Source organism: Muntiacus reevesi, chromosome 22 (genome assembly GCF_963930625.1).
Source record: "Muntiacus reevesi chromosome 22, mMunRee1.1, whole genome shotgun sequence".
NCBI classification, from domain to species: Eukaryota; Metazoa; Chordata; class Mammalia; order Artiodactyla; family Cervidae; genus Muntiacus; species Muntiacus reevesi.
Window position 1 is genome coordinate 4,549,657 of NC_089270.1, and position 22,057 is coordinate 4,571,713.

The 22,057-nt window shown below is 48.6% G+C and overlaps 1 protein-coding gene across 1 annotated transcript in view; it reads left to right on the plus strand.

Annotated features, from left to right (window-relative positions):
- The first annotated feature begins 382 nt into the window (after window positions 1–382).
- LOC136152850 (epididymis-specific alpha-mannosidase-like) overlaps window positions 383–22,057 on the plus strand; it is a 42,626-nt gene continuing 20,951 nt past the window's right edge. The window contains exons 1-7 of the mRNA XM_065914308.1: window positions 383–538; window positions 1,979–2,125; window positions 4,623–4,728; window positions 12,851–13,023; window positions 13,401–13,489; window positions 14,262–14,439; window positions 20,101–20,299. Coding sequence (XP_065770380.1) covers window positions 401–538; window positions 1,979–2,125; window positions 4,623–4,728; window positions 12,851–13,023; window positions 13,401–13,489; window positions 14,262–14,439; window positions 20,101–20,299 — 1,030 coding nt within the window. The 5' untranslated portion in view covers window positions 383–400. The remainder of the gene's footprint in view (window positions 539–1,978; window positions 2,126–4,622; window positions 4,729–12,850; window positions 13,024–13,400; window positions 13,490–14,261; window positions 14,440–20,100; window positions 20,300–22,057) is intronic.

The following is a 22,057-nucleotide window of genomic DNA, read 5'->3' on the forward strand; positions in this document are numbered from 1 at the left end:
CCGGACTGAGAGTTAGGATGTGCAGGGCAGTGTGAAGTAGCCAGTCCAGCGGATTGGGGGCAGGGATGGGCAAGATGCCCAGTGGGAAATACCAGATAGGCCTAGGGAGGGACATGAGGAGTGGGGTGAGGGGAGCCAGAGGGAAGCAGGCAGGCATCCCTGGGGAGGTGGTGTTTGGGGTTTGGCTAAAGGCGGATGGTCAGGAAACCCCAGATGGAACAGAGTGCTGCAAGGCAGTGAGCGAGGGCCCCCGCCTGCACCGCTCAGGTGACAGCCTCTGTGTGGGCGTCACTCCTGGTCTCCCCGCTCCATCCACCAAAGCGTGGTGGCCCCATCGGCTGGCAGGAGGCGGGGCCCGCAGGCAGGCAGACGTCCTCCAGCCCCTGTGCTGGCCGAGGAGATGGAGCCTCGGGGCTGGCTGCCTCTGCTCCTGCGGTTGGGCCTGATGTGGCCCCTGGGGGCTCCTTCTGAGCCCCGACTGAGGGTATTCGTGGTTCCGCACAGTCATATGGACGTGGGCTGGCTGCACACCGTACAGGTAGGTGCCCCGAGTGACCCCTGCACACCTCTTGAAGCTGCGGCTCTTTTTCCATCTGGACTCCAGAGTGGGTCTGTGTCCTGGGTCTCTGCCATCAGGGGTCACGACCTGGGGTCCATCACTACCTGGCTATGGACTGGCTGAGGGCTGCTCTGGGGACTCAGATGGTAAAGAATTTGCCTGCAGTACAAGAGAATCGGGTTCGATCCCTAGGTTGGAAAGATGCTCTGGAGAAGAAAATGGCAACCCATACCAGTATACTTGCCTGGAGAATTCCATGGACAGTGGAGCCTGGCGGGATATAGCTGATGGGGCCACAAAGAGTCGGACATGATTGAGCAACTCACATGGGCTCGCTGTGGGAAGGGGTGAGAATGTGTCCCCTGCTGCAATGGGTGGAACGTGTTCCTCAAATATGCCTTGAGTGAATGTATGAACCAGGGCTGAGGAAAAGAGGGCAAACTGATTTCCATAAGTTTCCAGTGCAGATAACTGAAATGATTACCCAGGCCTGCATAAGCTCTTTTCTGGAAGGAGGAAGGAAATAAATGAATAGGACCACTCTGTAATCATGCATACAATACTTTCTATGAGACGTTAATAGGTAAGTTGCTCATTTTAAAGGGAGTCAGGTAGCAAGAGGCCCTGAGGCTGAGTGTTGAGTCTGGTCCCAGCTCACTGGGCAGCCTCTGTGGGTGGTCACCCACCTGCGTGTGGAACTGCTGACGCGTGGGAAGCAGGCTCGTCACCCCCAGTTTACAGAAGGGACACTGAGGCCCAGGGTGGGGTGCTGCCCAAGTCAGCAGACATCGCCACCTTGCCCGCTAACCACCCTGCCCAGGGCTCCTTGCATTCCTTTATCAGCATCCGGGCACCACGGTGAGCCAGCCTGACCCAGATGGGAGCAAGCTCAGCTCCATCCTGGGGGCTCCCAGCCTCGGGGGAGGAGATAGATCCAGAGAGATGACTCAGGGGGTCAGCTCCTCTCAGCCTCAGCCCTTGACACACACTTCCCCATCTCTTCATCCCAAGAAAGCCCATCTGAGTTCCTGGACCTCAATCCATGGGCCCTGTTGTCAACCGGTCTGTCCTCCAAGGCAGGAGCAGTCAGCACACCCCACTGGGCTGGCACATCCCTCTGTCACACAGAGTGTCCGTCTCCTTGTGACTCTCCTCAGGGGCAGGCTCCCATCTAAGGGGGCCTGCCCGGGTCCTTCTCTCAGTGCAGGGCTCACCGCCCATCCAGCAGAGAGTGGACACCGGGATCCCTTGTTCGAGGAGGAGGGGGAGTCTAGGGCAGGGCCTGGGGCAGGCTTGGTGTGAGCGCCAGTGGCCCCCGGACACTGTGTCTCCCTGCACGTTCCTCCTCGGTCCCTGGTCCATGCCCTCTGGTTTCCCCCACGGGGCTGGAGTGATGGTCTCTCCCCCTCCCCACCCCAGGAGAGCATGCAGGCTTATGTCACCAATGTCTACAACACCGTGGTGGAGCAGCTGACCCTTGAGAAGAAGCGCAGGTTCATCGCTGTGGAGCAGGAGTATTTCCGGCTGTGGTGGGATGGCGTCGCCTCGGATAAGCAGAAAGGTCAGGTAATGCTGCCCTCTGGGGGTCCTCACCAGGCAGCTGAGAGCAGATGCCCTGGGGGTCCCGGGGACGACCCTTCAGGAAGCTCCTGGGTTGTGCTCTGTGTGGCCAGGGCGGGGCTGCATAGACCAGGAGGCCCCAGCCCGGCTGAGCTGTGCCCAGGGTCCGTTTAGTGCAGGTTTGTGATCAGCCCCACTCCCAGGGGACAGGGTTGTGTTTGATCCTGCCTTTCTGGCTCCTCCTGAATAATTGAAGCTCTGGCAGCCCAGCCGGGCACTCAGCTGGTGAGAATGGGGTCCCCTCTGATACTGGGCAATCCAGGCTGACCTGTGTCCACACCTTCTGACTTCATTTGTCAATCTGCGTGGACCCATGGGCCCCAGAGCCCAGGACCAGCCAGGGTGCAGGAGACCCTGTGGATTAACCTCTGGGGCCGATTAACTCCATGTCCAGGGGGTCAGAGGCCCTGGTCCCAGGAGGGGCAGCCTGGGACCAGGGCCTCCCCTCGTTCCCCGGGTGATCACAGGTGGGGCTGGCTCTTCAGCTGCAGGTCCCACATATGGAAGCAGGAGAGGCCTCCCTCCTCAGAGAGGCTGTGCCCAGAACGTGCCCACGGTGTGCGCACCCAGGGTGCCTCTGGGGCGTGGTCCCCTCCAGGCATCACCTGCCCTCAGATCAGTCGCCGATGGTGAAACTCAGAGGCTCAGCCACCTGCTCAAGGCCGAGAGCTCAGACGGTGAAGCTGGGTGTCCACCAGGCCCCCAGAGGGGATGCGAACTTGCAGCCTGTGGAGCCGAGAGGACGAGCCTCCCAGCTGATGGGCTCTGCCTCGAGCCGGGTGCTGGGCTCAGGTCTGTACAGGTTACTCTACTGACTCCTCCCACAACCCGCACGCTGAGAACACTGATCCTACTGCACAGAGCTGGTCCGGGTTCAGAGAGGGCAGGCAACTGGCTCAAGGTCACACAGCTTATAGCTGACAGCTGGGTTCTGGGTCAGTACTGTGAATCAAAGCACAGCTCTCTGGTTGTCCATTGGGCAGTTCTTCCTTCTTTACATGGACATCCCCAGACCCAAGTCACTTAATCCTACTCCTACAGTAAAGTGTCCGCTGGCTAAGACTTAGCCAGGAAATTCAGTAATATGTTCCTGGAAACTAGCAATTATCTCTGAGTTGTTTGGGCTGAATCCCAGTGTCTGAGTGGTACCCAAAATAAAGCAGGTACACATTTAAAACAGTACATGGTAGGTGTCATTCCACATTTCTCAAATGAATGAACTGCAAAGAGAGTACTTTCAGATCAGATACAAGCCACAGTCTCCCAAGAGCATGATGTGCTTATTGTCACAGTCCTTGACTGTATGCTTCTATTCTTCCCTTCTTTCATGGATGTATTTTATTGTTTGCACCATGAAGTCTGTGGGTTGTTAGATCCCTAGTTAAAGTAAAAAGGAAAGAAACTCAGTCACGTCCAACTACTTGCAATCCCATGGGCTGTAACCTGCCAGTTTTCTATGTATGTGGAATTCTCCGGGTACGAATACTTGAGTGGATAGCTGTTCCCTTCTCCAGGGAATCTTCCTTACCCAGGGATCAAACCAGAGTCTCCTGCATTGTAGGCAGAATCCCCACCATCTGAAACACCAGGGAAGCCCAAGAAGGGATCAAACTCACATCCTCGTCACTGAAACTTCATCCTACACACTGATGTCCCAGGAAATTTCCTTCATTCCTGTATTCTAAAATATTTGTTAGGCAGTCATTTGACAAATGCAATTTGAAGAGCATGCTACAAATGTGCTAGCCTGAAACCATAAAAATTATGAAACAGAAAGTCTCAGGAAATGTTGTAAATTAAAGGATAAACTCCAGTATTCTTGCCTAGAGAAGCCCATGGACAGAGGAGCCTGGTGGGGCACAGTCCATGGGGTCACAAAGAGGAGGACATTCCAAGAAACTGAGCATGAACACACGCACTCATTACTAATGTGAAACAACCCAAGTTTTGATCATAACATAGCAGTTGTAATGATCTTTGTCTCTCAAAAATGACCTGAACTATTCAGATAAAGGCAGGACATTGCTAACTTGTACTTTCAAATGGTTTAGAAAAAGAATAGTGGGTGTAATGACATGGGGGAGTGTTAACAGAAAGAGGTAAAAAATATTAGCAATGAGATAATCTGGAGAATGATTTATGGGAGTTTTTTTGGTACAATTCCTGAAAGTTTTCCATAATTTTGGCATCATTAAAAAGCAAAAGGTATGAACATATATACCTGTGTATATGCCAGATGAAGCAGCGGGCAGGGCCAGATCCTGTTCTCAGAGCTGGACACAGTGCTGACCAGGACAGATAGCGTCCTGCTATTTGCAGAATAAATGAGGCTGAGGAGTTTGAAGGAAAGACCGTGAGATGCTATAGGCATGTGCCCAGAAAATGCAACTGGCTCAGCCCAGGGGATATAACCTGGCCTTTTCTCTCTGCCCACCATGCCAAGGTCCACCAGCTCGTGGCCGAAGGTCGCCTGGAGTTTGTGCTCGGAGGCCAGGTCATGCATGACGAGGCCGTGACCCACTTTGATGACCAGATCCTCCAGCTCACAGGTTCGATTACCCTTCCCCAGACCAGGCTCCCTGTGGCCTCCATGGGGCTGGGACTGGGTGTCTGAGCCCTCGTCCTGGGCTCCATCTTCCCCTCTCAGCAGGAGACTGACCAGTCAACACTGTGATTGCCGGTACTGCGTCCATGTCTGTGCCTGAGTGCAGGGGCTAAGGGTGTGGATTCTAGACCAGCCGGCTTGGCTGTCTCCTGACTCTGCTCCTTCCCAGTCCTGTGACCCTGGGCAAGTGATGCAACCTCATTAGGCCTCAGTTCCCTCCTCTGGAAAAGTGCTTGCTAGTGATGTAAGATCCACCCCAAAGGGGTGTTACTAGGATTAAATTGGGATAATTCCAACAGAGCACATATTGTACAGTGTGTGGGTCCCTAGTAAATGATCAGTAAATGTCAGATGCCATCCCTGCCATCACCTCACCCAACAGCACCAGAACCAGCACCACCACTAACAGCTCAGCATGTCATTGCATCACTTCTAACACCAGCACCTCCAACACCATCACCATCACCATCACAACCATTACCCCCACCATCACTATCTACACCTGGACCACCTCCAACACCAATGCCACTGCCACCATCACCACCATCCCCTCCATCTCCACACACACTGGCCACTTACAGGCACATTCCTCTCCATTTAACAAGTGTTCTCTACACCTATCACCTCACTCACCACTAAAGGCAGGGTGTGCAGAGGGCATCATGCTCTCAGACTCCTTTGCAGAAGAGACACTAAGACTAAGACTACAAGAAGGACAAAGAGTCAGTGGATGAGGCAGGATTGACTGCAGCATGGGCTGAGCTCTATCCGTCGGCACTCCACTAAAGAGGGACTGTGTGTAGGACATCATGTTGTCATTGGACTTTCCTTTCCTCCAAATGTGTTCCTTTTTATGGCTGATAATATTCCTCCTTGCAGGAAAGTTATGACCAACCTAGATAGCACACTAAAAAGCATGGACATTATTTTGCCAACAAAAGTCCATGTAGTCAAGGCTATAGTTTTTCCAGTGATCATGTATGGATGTGAGAGTTGGACTGTGAAGAAAGCTGAGTGCTGAAGAATTGATGCTTTTGAACTGTGGTGTTGGAGAGGACTCTTGAGAGTCCCTTGGACTGCAAGGAGATCCAACCAGTCCATCCCAAAGGAGATCAGTCCTGGGTGTTCATTGGAAGGACTGATGCTGAAACTGAAACTCCAATACTTTGGCCACCTGATGCGAAGAGTTGACTCATTGGAAAAGACCCTGATGCTGGGAGGGATTGGAGGCAGGAGGAGAAGGGGACAACAGAGGATGAGATGGCTGGATGGCATCATTGACTCGATGGACATAGGTTTGAGTAAACTCCAGGAGTTGGTGATGGACAGGGAGGTCTGGGGTGCTGCGTTTCATGGATTGCAAACAGTCGGACATGACTGAGCGACTGAACTGAACTGAACTGAATATTCCATTGCATATATGTATCACAACTTCTTTATCCATGTCAACAGATATCTCGGCTGTTTCCATATCCTAGCTAATGCAAATAGTGCTGCAGCGAAGATTGGGGCACATGTGTCTTTCATTATTACTGTATAGGAGTGCAAGTGATTTCAGTTTACTAATTTTATATCCTGTAACTTTACTATCTATTCTAAGTATTCTAAGGAATGCTTAGAAGAAATGGAATAGCCATCGTAGTCAACAAAAGAGTCTGAAGTGCAGTATTTGGATGAAATCTCAAAACCGACAGAATAATCTCTGTTTGTTTCCAAGGCAAACCATTCAATATCACAGCAATCCAAATCTTTGCCCCAACCAGTAACACTGAAGAAGCTGAAGTTGAACAGTTCTATGACGATCTAAAAGAACTTCTATAACTAACATCCAAAAAAGATGTTCTTTTCATTATAGGGGACTGGAATGCAAAAGTAGGAAGTCAAGAAACACTTGGAGTAACAGGCAAATTTGGCCTTGGAGTACAGAATGAAGCAGGGCAAAGGCTAATAGAGTCTTGCCAAGAGAAGGCACTGGTCATAGCAAACACCCTCTTCCAACAACACAAGAGAAGACTCTACACATGGACATCACCAGAAGGTCGACCCCAAAATCAGGTTGATTACATTCTTTGCAGCCAAAGATGGAGAAGCTCTATTTAGTCAGCAAAAATAAGACTGGGAGCTGACTGTGGCTCAGATCATGAACTCCTTATTTCCAAATTCAGACTGAAATTGTGGGAAAACCACTAGACCATTCAGGTATGACCTAAATCAAATCCTTTATGACTATACAGTGGAAGTGAGAAATAGATTTAAGTGACTAGATCTTGATAGACAGAGTGCCTGATAAACTATGGATGCAGGTTCATGACATTGTACGGGAGAGAGAAATCAAGACCATCACCAAGAAAAAGAAATGCAAAAAAGCAAAATGGCTGTCTGAGGAGGCCTTACAAATATCTGTGAAAAGAAGGGAAGCAAAAAGCAAAGGAGGAAAGGAAAGATATACGCATTTGAATGCAGAGTTCCAAAGAATAGCGAGGAGAGATAAGAAAGCCTTCCTCAGTGATCAATGCAAAGAAATAGAGGAAAACAATAGAATGGGAAAGACTAGAGATCTCTTCAAGAAAATTAGAGATACCAAGGGAACATTTCATGCAAAGATGGGCTCAATAAAGGACAGAAATGGTAGGAACCTAACAGAAGCAGAAGATATTAAGAAGAGGTAGCAAGAATACACAGAAGAATTGTACAAAAAAGATCTTCATGACACAGATAATCATGATGGTGTGATCACTCACCTAGAGCCAGACATCCTGGAATGTGAAGTCAAGTGGGCCTTAGAAGCATCACTATGGAGAAAGCTAGTGGAGGCAATTGAATTCCAGTTGAGCTATTTCAAATCTTGAAAGATGACGCTGTGAAAGTGCTGCACTCAATATGCCAGGAAATTTGGAAAACTCAGCAGTGGCCACAGGACCATAAAATGTCAGTTTTCATTCCAATCCCAAAGAAAGGTAATACCAAAGAATACTCAAACTACCACACAATTGCACTCATCTCACACGCTAGTAAAGTAATGTTCAAAATTCTCCAAACCAAGCTTCAACAATATGTGAATCGTGAACTTCCAGATGTTCAAGCTGGTTTTAGAAAAGGCAGAGGAACCAGAGATCGAATTGCCAACATCTGCTGTATCATCAAAAAAGCAAGAGAGTTCCAGAAAAACATCTATTTCTGCTTTATTGACTATGCCAAAGCCTTTGACTGTGTGGATCACAGTAACCTGTGGAAAATTCTTCAAGAGATGGGAATACCAGACCACCTGACCTGCCTATTGAGAAACCTGTGTGTAGGTCAGGAAGCAACAGTTAGAACTGGACATGGAACAACAGACTGGTTCCAAATAGGAAAAGGAGTATGTCAAGGCTATATATTGTCACCCTCCTTATTTAACTTATATGCAGAATACATCATGAGAAATGCTGGGCTGGAGGAAGCACAAGCTGGAATCAAGATTACCAGCAGAAATATCAATAACCTCAGATATGCAGATGACACCACCCTTATGGCAGAAAGTGAAGAAGAACTAAAGAGCCTCTTGATGCAAGTGAAAGAGGAGAGTGAAAAAGTTGGCTTAAAGCTTAACATCCAGAAAACTAAGATCATGGCATCCAGTCCCATCACTATATGGCAAATAGACGGGGAAACAGTGGAAACATTGGCTGACTTTATTTTTTGGGGGGGCTTCAGAATCACTGCAGATGGTGATTGCAGCCATGAAATTAAAAGACGCTTACTCCTTAGAAGGAAAGTTATGACCAACCTAGACAGCATATTAAAAAGAAGAGACATTACTTTTCCAACAAAGGTCCATCTGGTCAAGGCTATGGTTTTTCCAGTGGTCATGTATGGATGTGAGAGTTGGACTATAAAGAAAGTTGAGCACAGAAGAATTGATGTTTTTGAACTGTGGTGTTGGAGAAGACTCTTGAGAGTCCCTTGGACTGCAAGGAGATCCAACCAGTCCATCCTAAAGGAGATCAGTCCTGGGTGTTCATTGGAAGGACTAATGTAAAGCTGAAATTTCAATACTTTGGCCACCTGATGTGAAGAGCTGACCCACTGGAAAAGACCCTGATGCTGGGAAAGATTGAGGGCAGGAGAAGAAGGGGCCAACAGAGGGTGAGATGGTTGGATGGCATCACCGACTCAATGGAGATGGGTTTGGGTGGACTCCGGGAGTTGGTGATGGACAGGGAGGCCTGGTGTGCTGCGGTTCATGGGGTCACAAAGAGTCAGACACGACTGAGCGACTGAACTAAACTGAACTGAAATTTACTATATTCATTGATTCCCTCTAGTAATTTTCTGGTGGCATCTTTAGAGTTTTCTCTATATATTATTGTGTTATCAAACTGTGAGAATTTTACTTCTTTCCCTGTCTGGATTCTTTTTTTTTTTTTTTTCCCTTCTCTGATTTCTCTAGCTAAGACTTCCAAAACTATGTTGAATAATCATGGCAAGAGTGGGCACCCTTGCCCTATTCCTCATCTTAGAGGAAATGCTTTCACTTTCTCACCGTTGAGAGCAATGCTTGCTATGGCTTTGTCGTAGAAGTCCTTTATTATGTTAGGTTCCCTGGTAGCTCAGACAGTAAAGTGTCTGCCTACAATGCGGGAGACCTGGGTTTGATCCCTGGGTCAGGAAGATCCTCTGGAGAAGGAAATGGCAACCCACTCCAGTACTCTTGCCTGGAAAATCCCATGGACAGAGGAGCCTGGTGGGCTCGCATGTCCATGGGCTCGCAAGGAGCTGGACATGAATGAGTGACTTCATTTTCACATGCTTCTTCTATGTCTACTGTCTGGAGAGTTATAATAAATGAATGTACGATTTTGTCAAAAGCTTTTTCTTAATTTCCTGAGATGACCATGTGGCTTTTATCTTTCATTTTGTTAAGATGGTGTGTCCTATTGATTGATTTGTCTCTCCTGTGATGGTGATATTCTCTATACTGGACAATCCTTGCATCCCTGAGATAAAGTCTACTTTATCATGATGTATGATCTTTTTAATGTGTTGTTCAATTCAGTTGGCTAGGATTTGTAAAGTATTTTTGCATCTATGTTCCCCAGTGATATTGGCATGTAATTTTCTTTTTTGTGGCATCCTTGTCTGGTTTTGGTATCTGGGTGATGGTGGTCACATGGAATGAACTATGATGATTTTTTCCTGTGCAATTTTCTGGAATAGTTTGAGCAGGATAGGTAACAACTCTTCTCAAAACTTTTGACGGAATTTGCCTGTGAAGTTCTCTTGCCATGGGTGTTTGTCTGTTGATAGATTTTGTGAATACAGTTTTGGGAATCTGTGCTTGTGACTGGCCTGTTCATATTTTCTATTTCTTTCTGGTTCAGTTTTATAAAGTAATATTTTTCTAAGAATGTGTCCATTTCTTCCAGGTTGTCCATTTTACTGGCATATATTTCCTCATAGTAGTCTCTCATGATCGTTTGTATTTCTGTGTTGTCTGATATAACTTCTTTTTCATTTTCAATTTTATTGATTTGAGTCTTTCTATTTTTTTGATGGATCTGGCTGATGATTTACCAATTTTGTTTAGCTTCTCCAAGAACCAGCCTATTGTTTTATTGGTCTTTGCTACTGTTTATTTAATTTCTTTTTAAATTTATTTCTCTAGTGATGTTTACAATTTATTTTCTTCTGCTAACTTTGGGGTTTTTTGTTTTTCTTTTCCATTTGCTTCAGGTGCAAAGTGAGATTGTTTATTTGATGGTTCTCTTGTTCCTTGAGTAGGCTTGTATTGGTATAAACCTCCCTTTTAGCACTGCTTTTACTGCATTCCATAGGTTTTGAATCACTGTGTTTTCATCTCCTAGGTCTTGGTAAACACTCTCGAGACTTAGTTTTAGACAGAATATCTCTATGGGGGGATGGCGGTTTTCCCACCAGCTCAGAGGATGGGACGAGCTGAGTGTGGGCAGCAGGCCTGGGGGTGTGAGCTCATCCCCTCCCTGAGCTGACCCGTCCCAGCTGCGATTCTCAGCAGAGGCCTGGAAGGGAGGTGGGACACAAGGGGCGTGTCCTCAGCCACCCCACCCTCTGGGAGTTAGCCCAACTCAGGTCACATGGGGGCTGGCGCTCCCCTAACTGCAATGATGGAAGCAAATGTCCCCGAGAGGGAAGGGCACGGCTGGGACAGTGCTGCGAGGAGCCTGCTGCCCTGGTTACTCCAGCCCCAGCTCTCAGCCTGTGCCTACCCCCCCCCCCCCAATACCAGTCACCCCCTGTCCCCTGGGTGCCCCTCTGTTCCACCTCCCTCCTCTCTGACTCCTCCTCAGCGGAGTTAAAAACTGGAAGGAAGCAGGTCTCTGCAGCTGAGGCAGAGACCACAGTTCTGATGCCCCCTTGGCCTCTCGGGCACCTTGGCCCCTGCACTCTGGCCCCGCCCTGCATCACTGGGCAGGGAGGTCTTGACCTGGACTTTGTGCTCATTAGGACGCTGGCTCAGCTGCATGAAGGTGACTGAGTGACGTGACTCAATAAGAGGGAAGGCTGCTTCTCTCAGGGCGGGGGTGGGGCATGGAGTCTACACTGTGCGCTGCTCTGGGCCATCGGGGTCACTGCTCCACAGAGTAATGGGGCTTCCAGTAGCTGGTGTGTTTCACTCTGCCACCCCACAGCCTGTCCCTGCCTTCCTCGCATGGCTGAAGGTGCCTCACCCCCCTGAAATATCATCTCAGTTGGGAAGTGGAGGGAATGAAGGGAAGAGGGCCGTGCATCCTCGAGAAGGTGACCCTGAACTACCCTCATCACTTCTGGGCACATCCACTGTTCAGAACCTCATCACGTGGTCTGTCATCCTCAGGAGGCAGGGGAATGCAGGCTCCTGCCAGGAGTCTCTTGCCCTGCCCTAATTAGGAGGGGCTGTGTGGTTCTGTTACTAAAAGGCAGAGGGGAGAGTATATGTTGGGCAAAGATGAAATGTATTATACATTAATCACCTGTTCATCTGGGCCTCAGGAAGGTTTTCTAACAGCATTCAGAAAACCTGAGGTACACTGATTTGTCATTAAGATATTTACTGCTTCCTTACAAAGAACAGGGAGGATTTAGAGGCTGATTCTGCAGCCCACTTATGTTTCTCATATTCTCATATCCTCTCCCACATGATCACAGAACGGCTGCCACAGCTCCAGTCATCAGGAAACCAAAGGGGAACAAGGGGACATTTCTTGCTGAAACTTTTTAAAACAGGAAACGTGTGAATTTTTGCCCTGAAACCCAAGCCAGCTAATGCCAAACATCTTTTTGGCTATAACTATTTGCACGCCCACTTCTAGTTCCCACAGAGGTGGAGAAAAGAGTCAGGCAGAGGTGAATGATTTTTCCATGACCTGTGACCAGTTATAAGTCATCCCTTGGGTCTGGGTCAGTGTCCGCTGACTGAAGTGAGGATTGAGTGTGGAATTCAGTTCAGTTCAGTTCAGTCGCTCAGTCATGTCCGACCCTTTGCGACCCCATGAACTGCAGCACGCCACGCCTCCCTGTCCATCACCAACTCCCAGAGTTTACCCAAACTCACATCTATTGAGGCGGTGATGCCATTCAACCATCTCATCTTCTCTCGTCCCCTTCTCCTCCTGCCCTCAATCTTTCCCAGCATCAGGGTCTTTTCAAATGAGTCAGCTCTTCATATCAGGTGGCCAAAGTATTGGAGTTTCAGCTTCAACATCAGTCCTTCTAATGAACACCCAAGACTGATTTCCTTTGGGATGGACTGGTTGGATCTCCTTGCAGTCCAAGGGACTCTCAAGAGTCTTCTCTTCAATTCAGTTGTCTTCACTTCAAGAGTGTGGAATCAGTGTCCACCAAGTCAGCAGCCTCAGGCCCGCCCTCCTCAAGCAGACCATATGGGACAGAATGTGCCCTCAATGGACTACTGAACCCCCGTCTCAGACCCACCATACCCAGGGCTTCCTCCTCTCCTCCAGCTGCTTCTCCTTGGTCTGCTCTGCTTCCTGAGTCCCCTCTGCTGCTCCCACTGGTCCTGAGTTCTCAGAGCCCTCTCCAAGTCCAACTGCCTGGCTGTCTCTTTGCAGAAGGGCACAGCTTTGTCTATGAAACATTTGGGGTCCGGCCACGATTCTCCTGGCAGGTGGACCCATTTGGTGCATCCGCCATGACCGCCACCCTCTTTGCCCTGGCGGGCTTCAATGCCCACGTCATCTCCAGGATCGACTACGACCTGAAGGAGGCCATGCAGGATAACCGGGTGAGTGGTGAGCCACATCTAGTCATCCACGTTCTCACCATCAGAACTGAAAAACGCTGCTGTACCTTTAGTGATGGTGATGAGCTCCTCGTGTCTAGGGGCATTCAAGTAGAGTTAGAGAGAGCCTGGCTGGCAGGCCCTGGAAGAGAGTCCTGCCTTGAGGAGGGTCAGTTGAAAGTGCAGGGGCCAATTGCTCCATCTATATGGCTTTGTGAGATCAGTGGGAATCTAGAGGAGGGGGCAGTAGAGGGAGATCTTGACCATGAACCACTGAGAGGAGCGGGTGTGGGCGGCTAGGAGACTCGGGTGGGGTCTGGAGAGGGGAGCCAGCAGCCGTGTCACCCCTGGGCCTCACTCTGTTCCCTCTGGGTTTGTAGCAGCTGCAGTTCGTGTGGCGAGGGTCCAGATCCCTGTCAGCGCAGCAGGAAATCTTCACACACGTCCTGGACCAGTTTGGCTACTGCTCGTGAGCACCTGCCTCGGGCCAGCCCCTGTCCCAGCACCATCCCTCGACCAGCTCAGCCACGCCCCTCACGGCCAGCCCTCAGGGCACGCGCTGAGCACCCATCTTACAGAAAGAACAGCTGAGGCCTGGACACCCAGCCAAGGTCCCCCAGTAGCAGCCTTAGGGCAGCAGCACTGGACTCAGTACGCAGCACCAAAGCCTCCCTGTCCTCAGTCTCCCTGAGTCTGAGGATTTTGTAACACTGCTCTGTCTTTATATAGAATTCTGTGATTCTGTTCATCATGACGTTTGTTGCATTATTTTTTATTTGAAAAGTGTGAAAATCGCATTATATTGTTACTGAGATTTTTACAAGCACGAAGTTCTATGTGAAGGGGAGTGTCTCACTTGCCTCATTCTGGTCCCAGCCCTGCTCGGGGTCCTTGGAATCAGAATTGAAAGGCACAGAGATAACCTAAAGAATGAGTGATCGCACGAATTGCTCCTGATCCATGTGGAGGAAGTGGGGCCCAGAGGTGGTGGGCTCCACGTAACAGCTGAAAAATAGGGCCGTAGGGTCACGTGCCCAAGGTCCCGCAGGGCTGAAAGGTGACGCCTTCTGTCCACAGAGCTCTCATCTGCCCACGGCCGCCCTGTCCGCCCTCTGATGGGAGACAGAGGCCCCGAGCAGGGTCTGCAGGCCCAGAGGCTCTGGCCTGGCTGAGTCCTCCCTCTTAGACCTCGGGATGCTGCCCTTCTCAGGGCTGGTCCCTAACACTTGCCTCTCTCTCAGGGAGGGATTTTACTGGGATGGCGAGCCAGTCTTCCCGGGTCCACCCACGGATGGCCTGTACCCCAGCATGGAAGTGCCTGTCACTGAGGACAGCATCCCAAACTTTACCAGGCTCCTCCTGGGCAATGTGTTGGCTCGAGCCTCCTGGTTCCGGACACCACACGTCCTCTGGCCCTGGGTAAGTTGGGGTCCCAGGCCCTGGTTCCTCAGCTCTGCGCAGGGACTGCTCTCATGTGTCCGACCTCAGCACCTGGGTCCACCCCTGGACCGCGTATCCTGTTCTAATCAGGCCAGTGCCCATCCAGGCAGTGGGCCATCCCAGCCCCGGTTCAGTCCTCCTTCCCTGCACCCCGAGTCTTCACCTAGTCTACCAGCTCCTCCCCCACCCAGAATCACCCCCACAGTCTCTGCCTCCAGTGCAGTCCCTCCCCCACCCTGGCTCCAGCTCCTCCCCAGCCCTCCCCTCCTTTCCCCTTCTCAAAGCTGGGAGCAGAGGCCTCGGCCTGAATTCTGGCTCCCAACTCAGGGGCTGTGAGACTGGGAACATGAGCCTCACTTTCCTCATCTGTGAAATGGGGATGATGACAGGACCTGCTCCATTGGCTAGATTTGAGGTCAAGTGGGAAAGACACCCCCGGGGGACAGTGCCTGACACCCAGTCACCATTGTGGTCACAGCCAAACTGGATGGAGCACCCCCTGTTCTACGTGATGTATGTGTCTCCCATTTTCTCTGCCCCAGAGGGCACAGGGGCAGTCCCTACTGGGTCCTGTCTACTCATAAGGGACCAAGAGCCAGAGAGGTTAAGGAATCTTCCTGACGCCACCTAGGTACTTAGCAGGGCAGCTAAGAAAGTGGAATTTGTGCTCAGAGCCGTCAGAAACGCTCCCAAGTAAGAAGCATGAGTGCATGCACCCACAGTCACCATGCTGCACATTACATCCTCATGACCTGCTTCTCAGATGGAAGCATAACTTCAGCCCTCTGTCAAGCCCGGTCTTTGGATCTACCAATATGTTCTCTCCATACATGAAGTTATTTTCCACATATTTTCTGTTTTCCTTTAATTCACGTATACCTGAGACCATATAGTATTTCATCTTTCTCTGTCTGACTTGTTTCCTGAGCATAATGCCCTCAAGTTCCATCCATGCTGTTGCAAATGGCAGGATTTCCTCTTTTTATGGTGAATAATACTGTGTACATATATGACATGTTCTTGATCTCTTCATCCACTGATGCACATACAGGTTGATTCCATATTTCTTGTTGATTATAAATATAGCTGCAATGAACATAGGGTTGCAGAAGTCTTTTCAAGTTAGTGTTTTTGTTTTCTTTGAATAAATACAAAGAAGTGGGATGACTGAATCACGTGGTAACTCTCTCATTAGCTTTTTGAGGAACCTCCACACTGGTTTCCATAACTGCTGGAACAATTTACTTTTTAATCAACAGTGCATGAATGTTTACATTTCTCCTTATCCTGACATACATTTGTTGTTTCTTTTCTCTTAGATGATAGCTGTTCAACAGGTGTGAGGTGGTACCTCTGTGTGGTTTCGATTTGTTCAACATATTTTCCTGTGTCTGTTGGCATCTCTGTGTCTTCTTGGACAAATGTCTACTCAGGACCTCTGCCTATTTTTTACCTGGATTGCTTTCATTATTACTACTGATCTATATGTGTTCTTTTTATATTTTGTTTATTATACATTTTCAGATTTATGACTTGCAAATGTTTCATTTCATAGGCTGTCTTTATTTATGAAGTTTCTTTGCTGTGCAGAGGCTTTTGGTTTGATGTAGTCTTACTTGTTTATTATTCTGTGTTCTCTTTTCATGTGATGTCAAATCCAAAAACTCATCATCAAGATCGATGATGAGGAATTTACAGTGTATGTTTTCTCCTGGAAGCTCTTATAGTTCCAGGAGTTACAATCAAATCTTTAATTAGCTTGACTTACACTCAATAACCTCAGATATGCAGATGACACCACCCTTATGGCAGAAAGTGAAGAAGAACCAAAGAGCCTCTTGATGCAAGTGAAAGAGGAGAGTGAAAAAGTTGGCTTAAAGCTCAACATTCAGAAAACTAAGATCATGGCATCCGGTCCCATCACTTCATGGCGGATAGATGGGGAAATAGTGGAAACACTGGCAGACTATTTTTCTGGGCTCCAAAATCACTTCCGATGGTGATTGCAGCCAAGAAATTAAAAGACACTTACTCCTTGGAAGGAACGTTATGACCAACTTAGACAGCATACTAAAAAGCAGAGACATTACTTTGCCAACAAAGGTCCAACACTATGGTTTTTCCAGTAGTCATGTATGATGTGAGAGTTGAGCTGTAAAGAAAGCTGAGTGAGGAAGAATTGATGCTTTTGAAGTGTGGTGTTGGAGAAGACTCTTGAGAGTCCCTTGGACTGCAAGGAGATCAAACCAGTCAATCCTAAAGAAACTGGAAGTCCTGAATATTCATTGGAAGGACTGATGTTGAAGCTGAAACTCCAATACTTTGGCCACCTGATGTGAAAAGTTGACTCATTTGAAAAGACCCTGATGCTGGAAAAGATTGAGGGCAGGAGGAGAAGGGGATGACAGAGGATGAGATGGTTGAATGGCATCACCACCTCAATGGACGTGAGTTTGGGTAAACTCTGGGAGTTGGTGATGGACAGGGAGGAATGGCATGCTGCGGTTCGTGGGGTCGCAAAGAGTCAGACACGACTGAGCGACTGAACTTAACTGAACTGAACTGTTTGAGTACAGTGTCAGGTAGTGATCTAAACTCATTCTACACCTGAGGATGTTCAGTTTTCATAAGACCATTTCTGGTAGAAGATGTCCTTTCCCCAGTTTATATTCTTGCCTTTTTGCTTTAATGTAATTACCATATACACATATGGTATTTTTTAATTTCTGAGCTCTCTATTTTATCCCATTGATCTACCTGTATCTTTTTTTGTCAGTACCAGAGTATTTAGGTTGCTATGACTTTGCAGTGAAGTATGAAATCAGGATATACGATGCTTCTAGTTTTGTTCTTCTTACTAAAGATTGCTCTGACCACTCATGGTCTTTGTGGTTCCCATAAATTTTAGGATTGGTGGTTCTATTTCTTTGAAAAATGTCATTGGAATTTTTAAAAGGTTTTGCATTGAATCTGTAGATTACTTTGGAAAATGCAGCCCTCCTCTTGCAGTCTTGAGCTCAGAATATTTTCCCACCTACTTGCGTCTTCCTCCATTTCGATCATCACAGTGTCATCTAGTTTTTAGTGCCCAGGGCTGTCACCTGCTCTGTGAAATGTATTCTTAGGTATTTTACCTTTTTGATGTAACTATAAATAGGATTGTTTCCTTCATTTCTCTTTCTAATGATTTGTTATTAGTTTGTGGAAACACTAATCAGCAGGGGATTGTGTCTATTGATATTTTTATCCTTCAACTTTAATGCTTTTATTAATTTTAAGAGTTTTCTCTAGCATTTTCTATAGTCACTATTTTTATGACATCATTACAGCAGCCATTAGTGAGAATTTTATTTCTTCTGTTCCGATTTCCATGCTTTTTCATTACTAATTGCTGCAGGTCTGATTTATAATACCACATTAAATAAGTGGTGAGTGGGATCATCCTTGTCTTTTTCCTGATCTCCCAGGAATAGTTTTACCTTTTATTCCACGAGTTGATGTTGGCTGTTTGCTTGTCATATATGGCCTCTAGTATATTGAGGTAATTTTCATCCACACCCACTTTGAGGAGAGTTTTTATCACAAATGGAATTTGAATTTTGTCTTATGCCTTTTCTGCATCTGTTGAGATGATCATATAATTTTTATCTCACATTTTCTCACAGATTGATTTGAGGATGTTGAACGGTCCTTGCATTCGTGGAATAAATTCCTTGCATTCTGCTTTATGATGATGCAAAATTGCCGTCAAGTATTGTTGATTTTGTTTGTTATTATATTGTTGAGGATTTTTGCGTCTATGTTCCTAGTATATATTCAGCTATAATTTTCTTTTCTTGAGGCTTGCCTGATTTGGTGTCAGGGTAATCTTGGCCTTGTAAAATTATACTGAAACCTTTCAGTTCCCTTCCAGTTTGTAAAAGAGACTAACAAGGATTTATATTCCCAAATCCTTGATGGCAATACCAGACCAGCTTACCTGCCTCCTGAGAAATTTGTATGCAGGTCAAGAGCAACAATTACAACCGGTCATGGAACAATAGACTGGTTCCAAATTTGTAAAGGAGTGCGTCAAGGCTGTATATTGTCACCCTGCTCATTTAACTTATATGAAGAGTACATCATGTGGAATGCCAGGCTGGATGAAGCACAAGCTGAAATCAAGATTGCTGGGAGAAATATCAATAACTTCAGATATGCAGATGGCACCACCCTTATGGAAGAAGTGAAGAGGAATTGAGGAGCCTCTTGATGAAACTGAAAGAGGAGAGTGAAAAAGTTGGCTTAAAACCCAACATTCAAAACACTAAGATCATGGCAGCCGGTCCCATCACTTCATGGCAAAAAGATGGGAAACAATGGAAACACTAAAGAACTTTATTTTCTTGGGCTCCAAAATCACTGCAGACTGTAGCCATGAAAATGAAAGATGCTTGATTCTTGGAAGAAAAGTTGTCACCAACTCAGAAAACATATTAAAAAGCAGAGGCATTCCTTTGCCAACAAAGGTTCATCTAGTAAAAGCTATGGTTTTTCCAGCGGTCATGTTTGGATGTGAGAGGTGTACCATAAAGAAGGCTGAACACTGAAGAATTGATGCTTTTGAACTGCAGTGTTGGAGACAACTCTTGAGATTCCCTTGGACTGCAAGGAGATCAAACCAGTCAATTGTAAAGGAAATCAGTCCTGAATATTCATTGGAAGGACTGATGCTGAAGCTGAAACTCCAATACTTTGGCCACCTGATGCGAAGACCTGACTCATTGGAAAAGACCTTTATGCCGGGAAAGATTGAAGGCAGGAGGAGAAGGGGATGACAGAGGAGGAGATGGTTGAATGACATCACCAACTGGATGGCATGAGTTTGAGTAGGGTCTGGGAGATGGTGATGGGCAGGGAAGACTAGTGTGCTGCAGTCCATGGGGTCTCAAAAAGTCAGACACAACTGAGAGATTGAACCGACTAAACAAGGATTTGTATAAATTTTTCTTCAACATTTGATAGACATGGCCATTGAATGCTGATCTGTGCTTTCTTGAGAAGTATTTGGATCCTGGTTCAGTTTGGTTCTAGTATTCATTTGTTCAGGCTTTCCATTTACACATCATTCAGACTGGGCAGGTTATATATTTCCAGGATTTTATCAAGTTTTTCTACTTTGACGTCTTTCTGAGGATGGGATTAAGGTCAGTAAATTCAAGCAAGCCATTCTGTTTTTAATTCCTGTTTAGTATCTTATCATAATTAAGGTTCTTGATAACTAAGAGCAGTGCTGGGATTAAAGAAATTGTCAGGAGGTGGAATCTGTCAGACACAGAAAACCAAAACCTAAATCATCACACTTATGTGGAATTTTACAAAACCAGTCTCATAGAAAGGAGATCAGAATGTGGTGGCCAAAGGTGGGGCTGGTGAGTGTGGAGAAGCGGGGGACTGTCTGGAACGGACACAAACCTGCAGCTGTCAGACCAGCCAGCGCGGGGGAACCACCCGAGCCCGACAGAGAGGGGGACGCGCACAGCTCAGGCCCGGGCCGAGCCCGCCGCGGGGGCGGGGTGGTCCTGGGGAGCAGAGGGCCCTCCCGTGCGGGCGGGGCTCTGCACCCAGAGGCGCAGGCGTTGCTTCTGTCCCCGGCTGCAGGGCTGTGACAGGCAGTTCTTCAACGCCTCGCTGCAGTTCGCCAACATGGACCGTGTCCTGGAGCAGGTCAACAAGTTCGCCTACCAGCACGGCGTCTCGATGGAGTACGCCACGCTGGGCGGCTACTTCCGGGCCGTGCACGCGCACCAGCTCTCCTGGCCGGTCCGGGACCAGCGAGACTTCCTGCCCTACTCCTCGGGTAGGAGCCTCTGGGTGGCGGGGTTCGGTGCCAGGGAGGAGAGGGGCCCCCAACGCGGTGCCTGCTCAGGCCTCTGCCTGGAGCCTGCTCGGGGCCCTGGGGGAGCTGCAGGCCCTGACCCTCCTGCCTGACCCCCCCACACTCTGCGGGATTCCAGGCTCCCGGAGCCTCGCACGCTGGCCACAGGCAGCAGGTCCCGCCTCTGCCTCTTACTGCAGCGCTGCCGGAAGGACTGCCCCGCGCCCACCTTCTTTTTCTGCAAAGTCCCGATTGTCCTGGAGTGACGCCTCCTCTCATCCCCAGGTGGTGCGTGTGGTAAAGAACCCACCTGCCAGTGCAGGAGGCACAGGGGATGCGGGTCGGATCCCTGGGTAGGGAAGATCCCTCAGAGGAGGAAATGGCAACCCACTCCAGGATTCTTGCCTGGGAAATCGCATGGACAGAGGAGCCTGGCGGGCTACAGTCTGTGGGGTTGCAGAGTTGGACATGACTGAGCATGCATGCATGCATGTCACCTCCTCCAGGAAGCCTTTCCTGATCTGAAGTCTAGACTGGTTGTCTCCTCTCCCCCTCAGTGCCCCACTTTTCACCCGTTGCCACAGAGTCATTACTGGGGGCCCTTGTCTCCCACAAGCCTGTGTCCTGGAGGCCAGGACGGTTGTGGCTGTGGCTGGCACAGCCTCAGGGTGAAAGGTCGTGGAGTGAGCCTTGTGCTGGGTTGTGTGCACCCGTGGAACTGTCCTGGGTCAGGAAAGTGGGAGCGTTCATCTTGGTTAGCGCATCCAGTGTGAAAATGAAGTGAGATGAGGAGAGCCCGTAGCCTGGTGCCTGGGCCAGAGCCAGGGGTCAGCAGAGGCAGCGGTTAACAGTGACAGCAGCATCTCCACCCGGGAGGCCGGGTGCCATCCTGGATACGGTGCATGCACTCCGTGTGAGGAAGCTAGTCCAGGGCCTGATTGCCCTGGAGGAAGCCCAGCATTAGCACCTCTTCCAGGTCCAGCCCCACCCACCTCCAAGCGGACCCCCGTAGAAGATCCAGCTCCCCCATCTGCAAGCCAGACAGGAATTATGCACACACAGCCTCCCCCAACAGCTGGGGAGGCAGAAACACCCTCCACACCCCAGTCCAGCCTTGCTCAGGGCATCCGCGGGGGAAGGTATTGGCCAAATTATTGAACATCTGAAATCCTTACTGCATACAATGCCAGAATCCTTGAAGGATCCTTGTGGTCCTGCTCCTCTTTTTTAAAAAAATGAGGAGCTAAGGGGTATGAAGAAAGCTGAGGACCGAAGAATTTGTGTTTTTGAATTGTGGTGTTGGAGAAGATTCTTGAGAGTCCCTTGGACTGCAAGGAGATCCAACCAGTCCATCCTAAAGGAGATCAGTCCTGGGTGTTCATTGGAAGGACTGATGCTGAAGCTGAAACTCCAATACTTTAGCCACCTCATGGGAAGAGTTGACTCATTGCAAAAGACCCTGATACTGGGAGGGATTGGGGGCAGGAGGAGAAGGGGATGACAGAGGATGAGATGGCTGGATGGCATCACTGACTCGATGGACATGAGTTTGAGTAAACTCCGGGAGTTGGTGATGGACAGGGAGGCCTGGCGTGCTGCAATTCATGTCGTCACAGAGTCGGATAGGAGTGAGTGACTGAACTGAACTGACTGAAGTGGTATGGGTGTGGAGGGGAGACTGTAGCCAGGGCCCCATGAGTCAGAGCAGCCCAGGGACCCTGATCAGGCCCTACCTCCCAG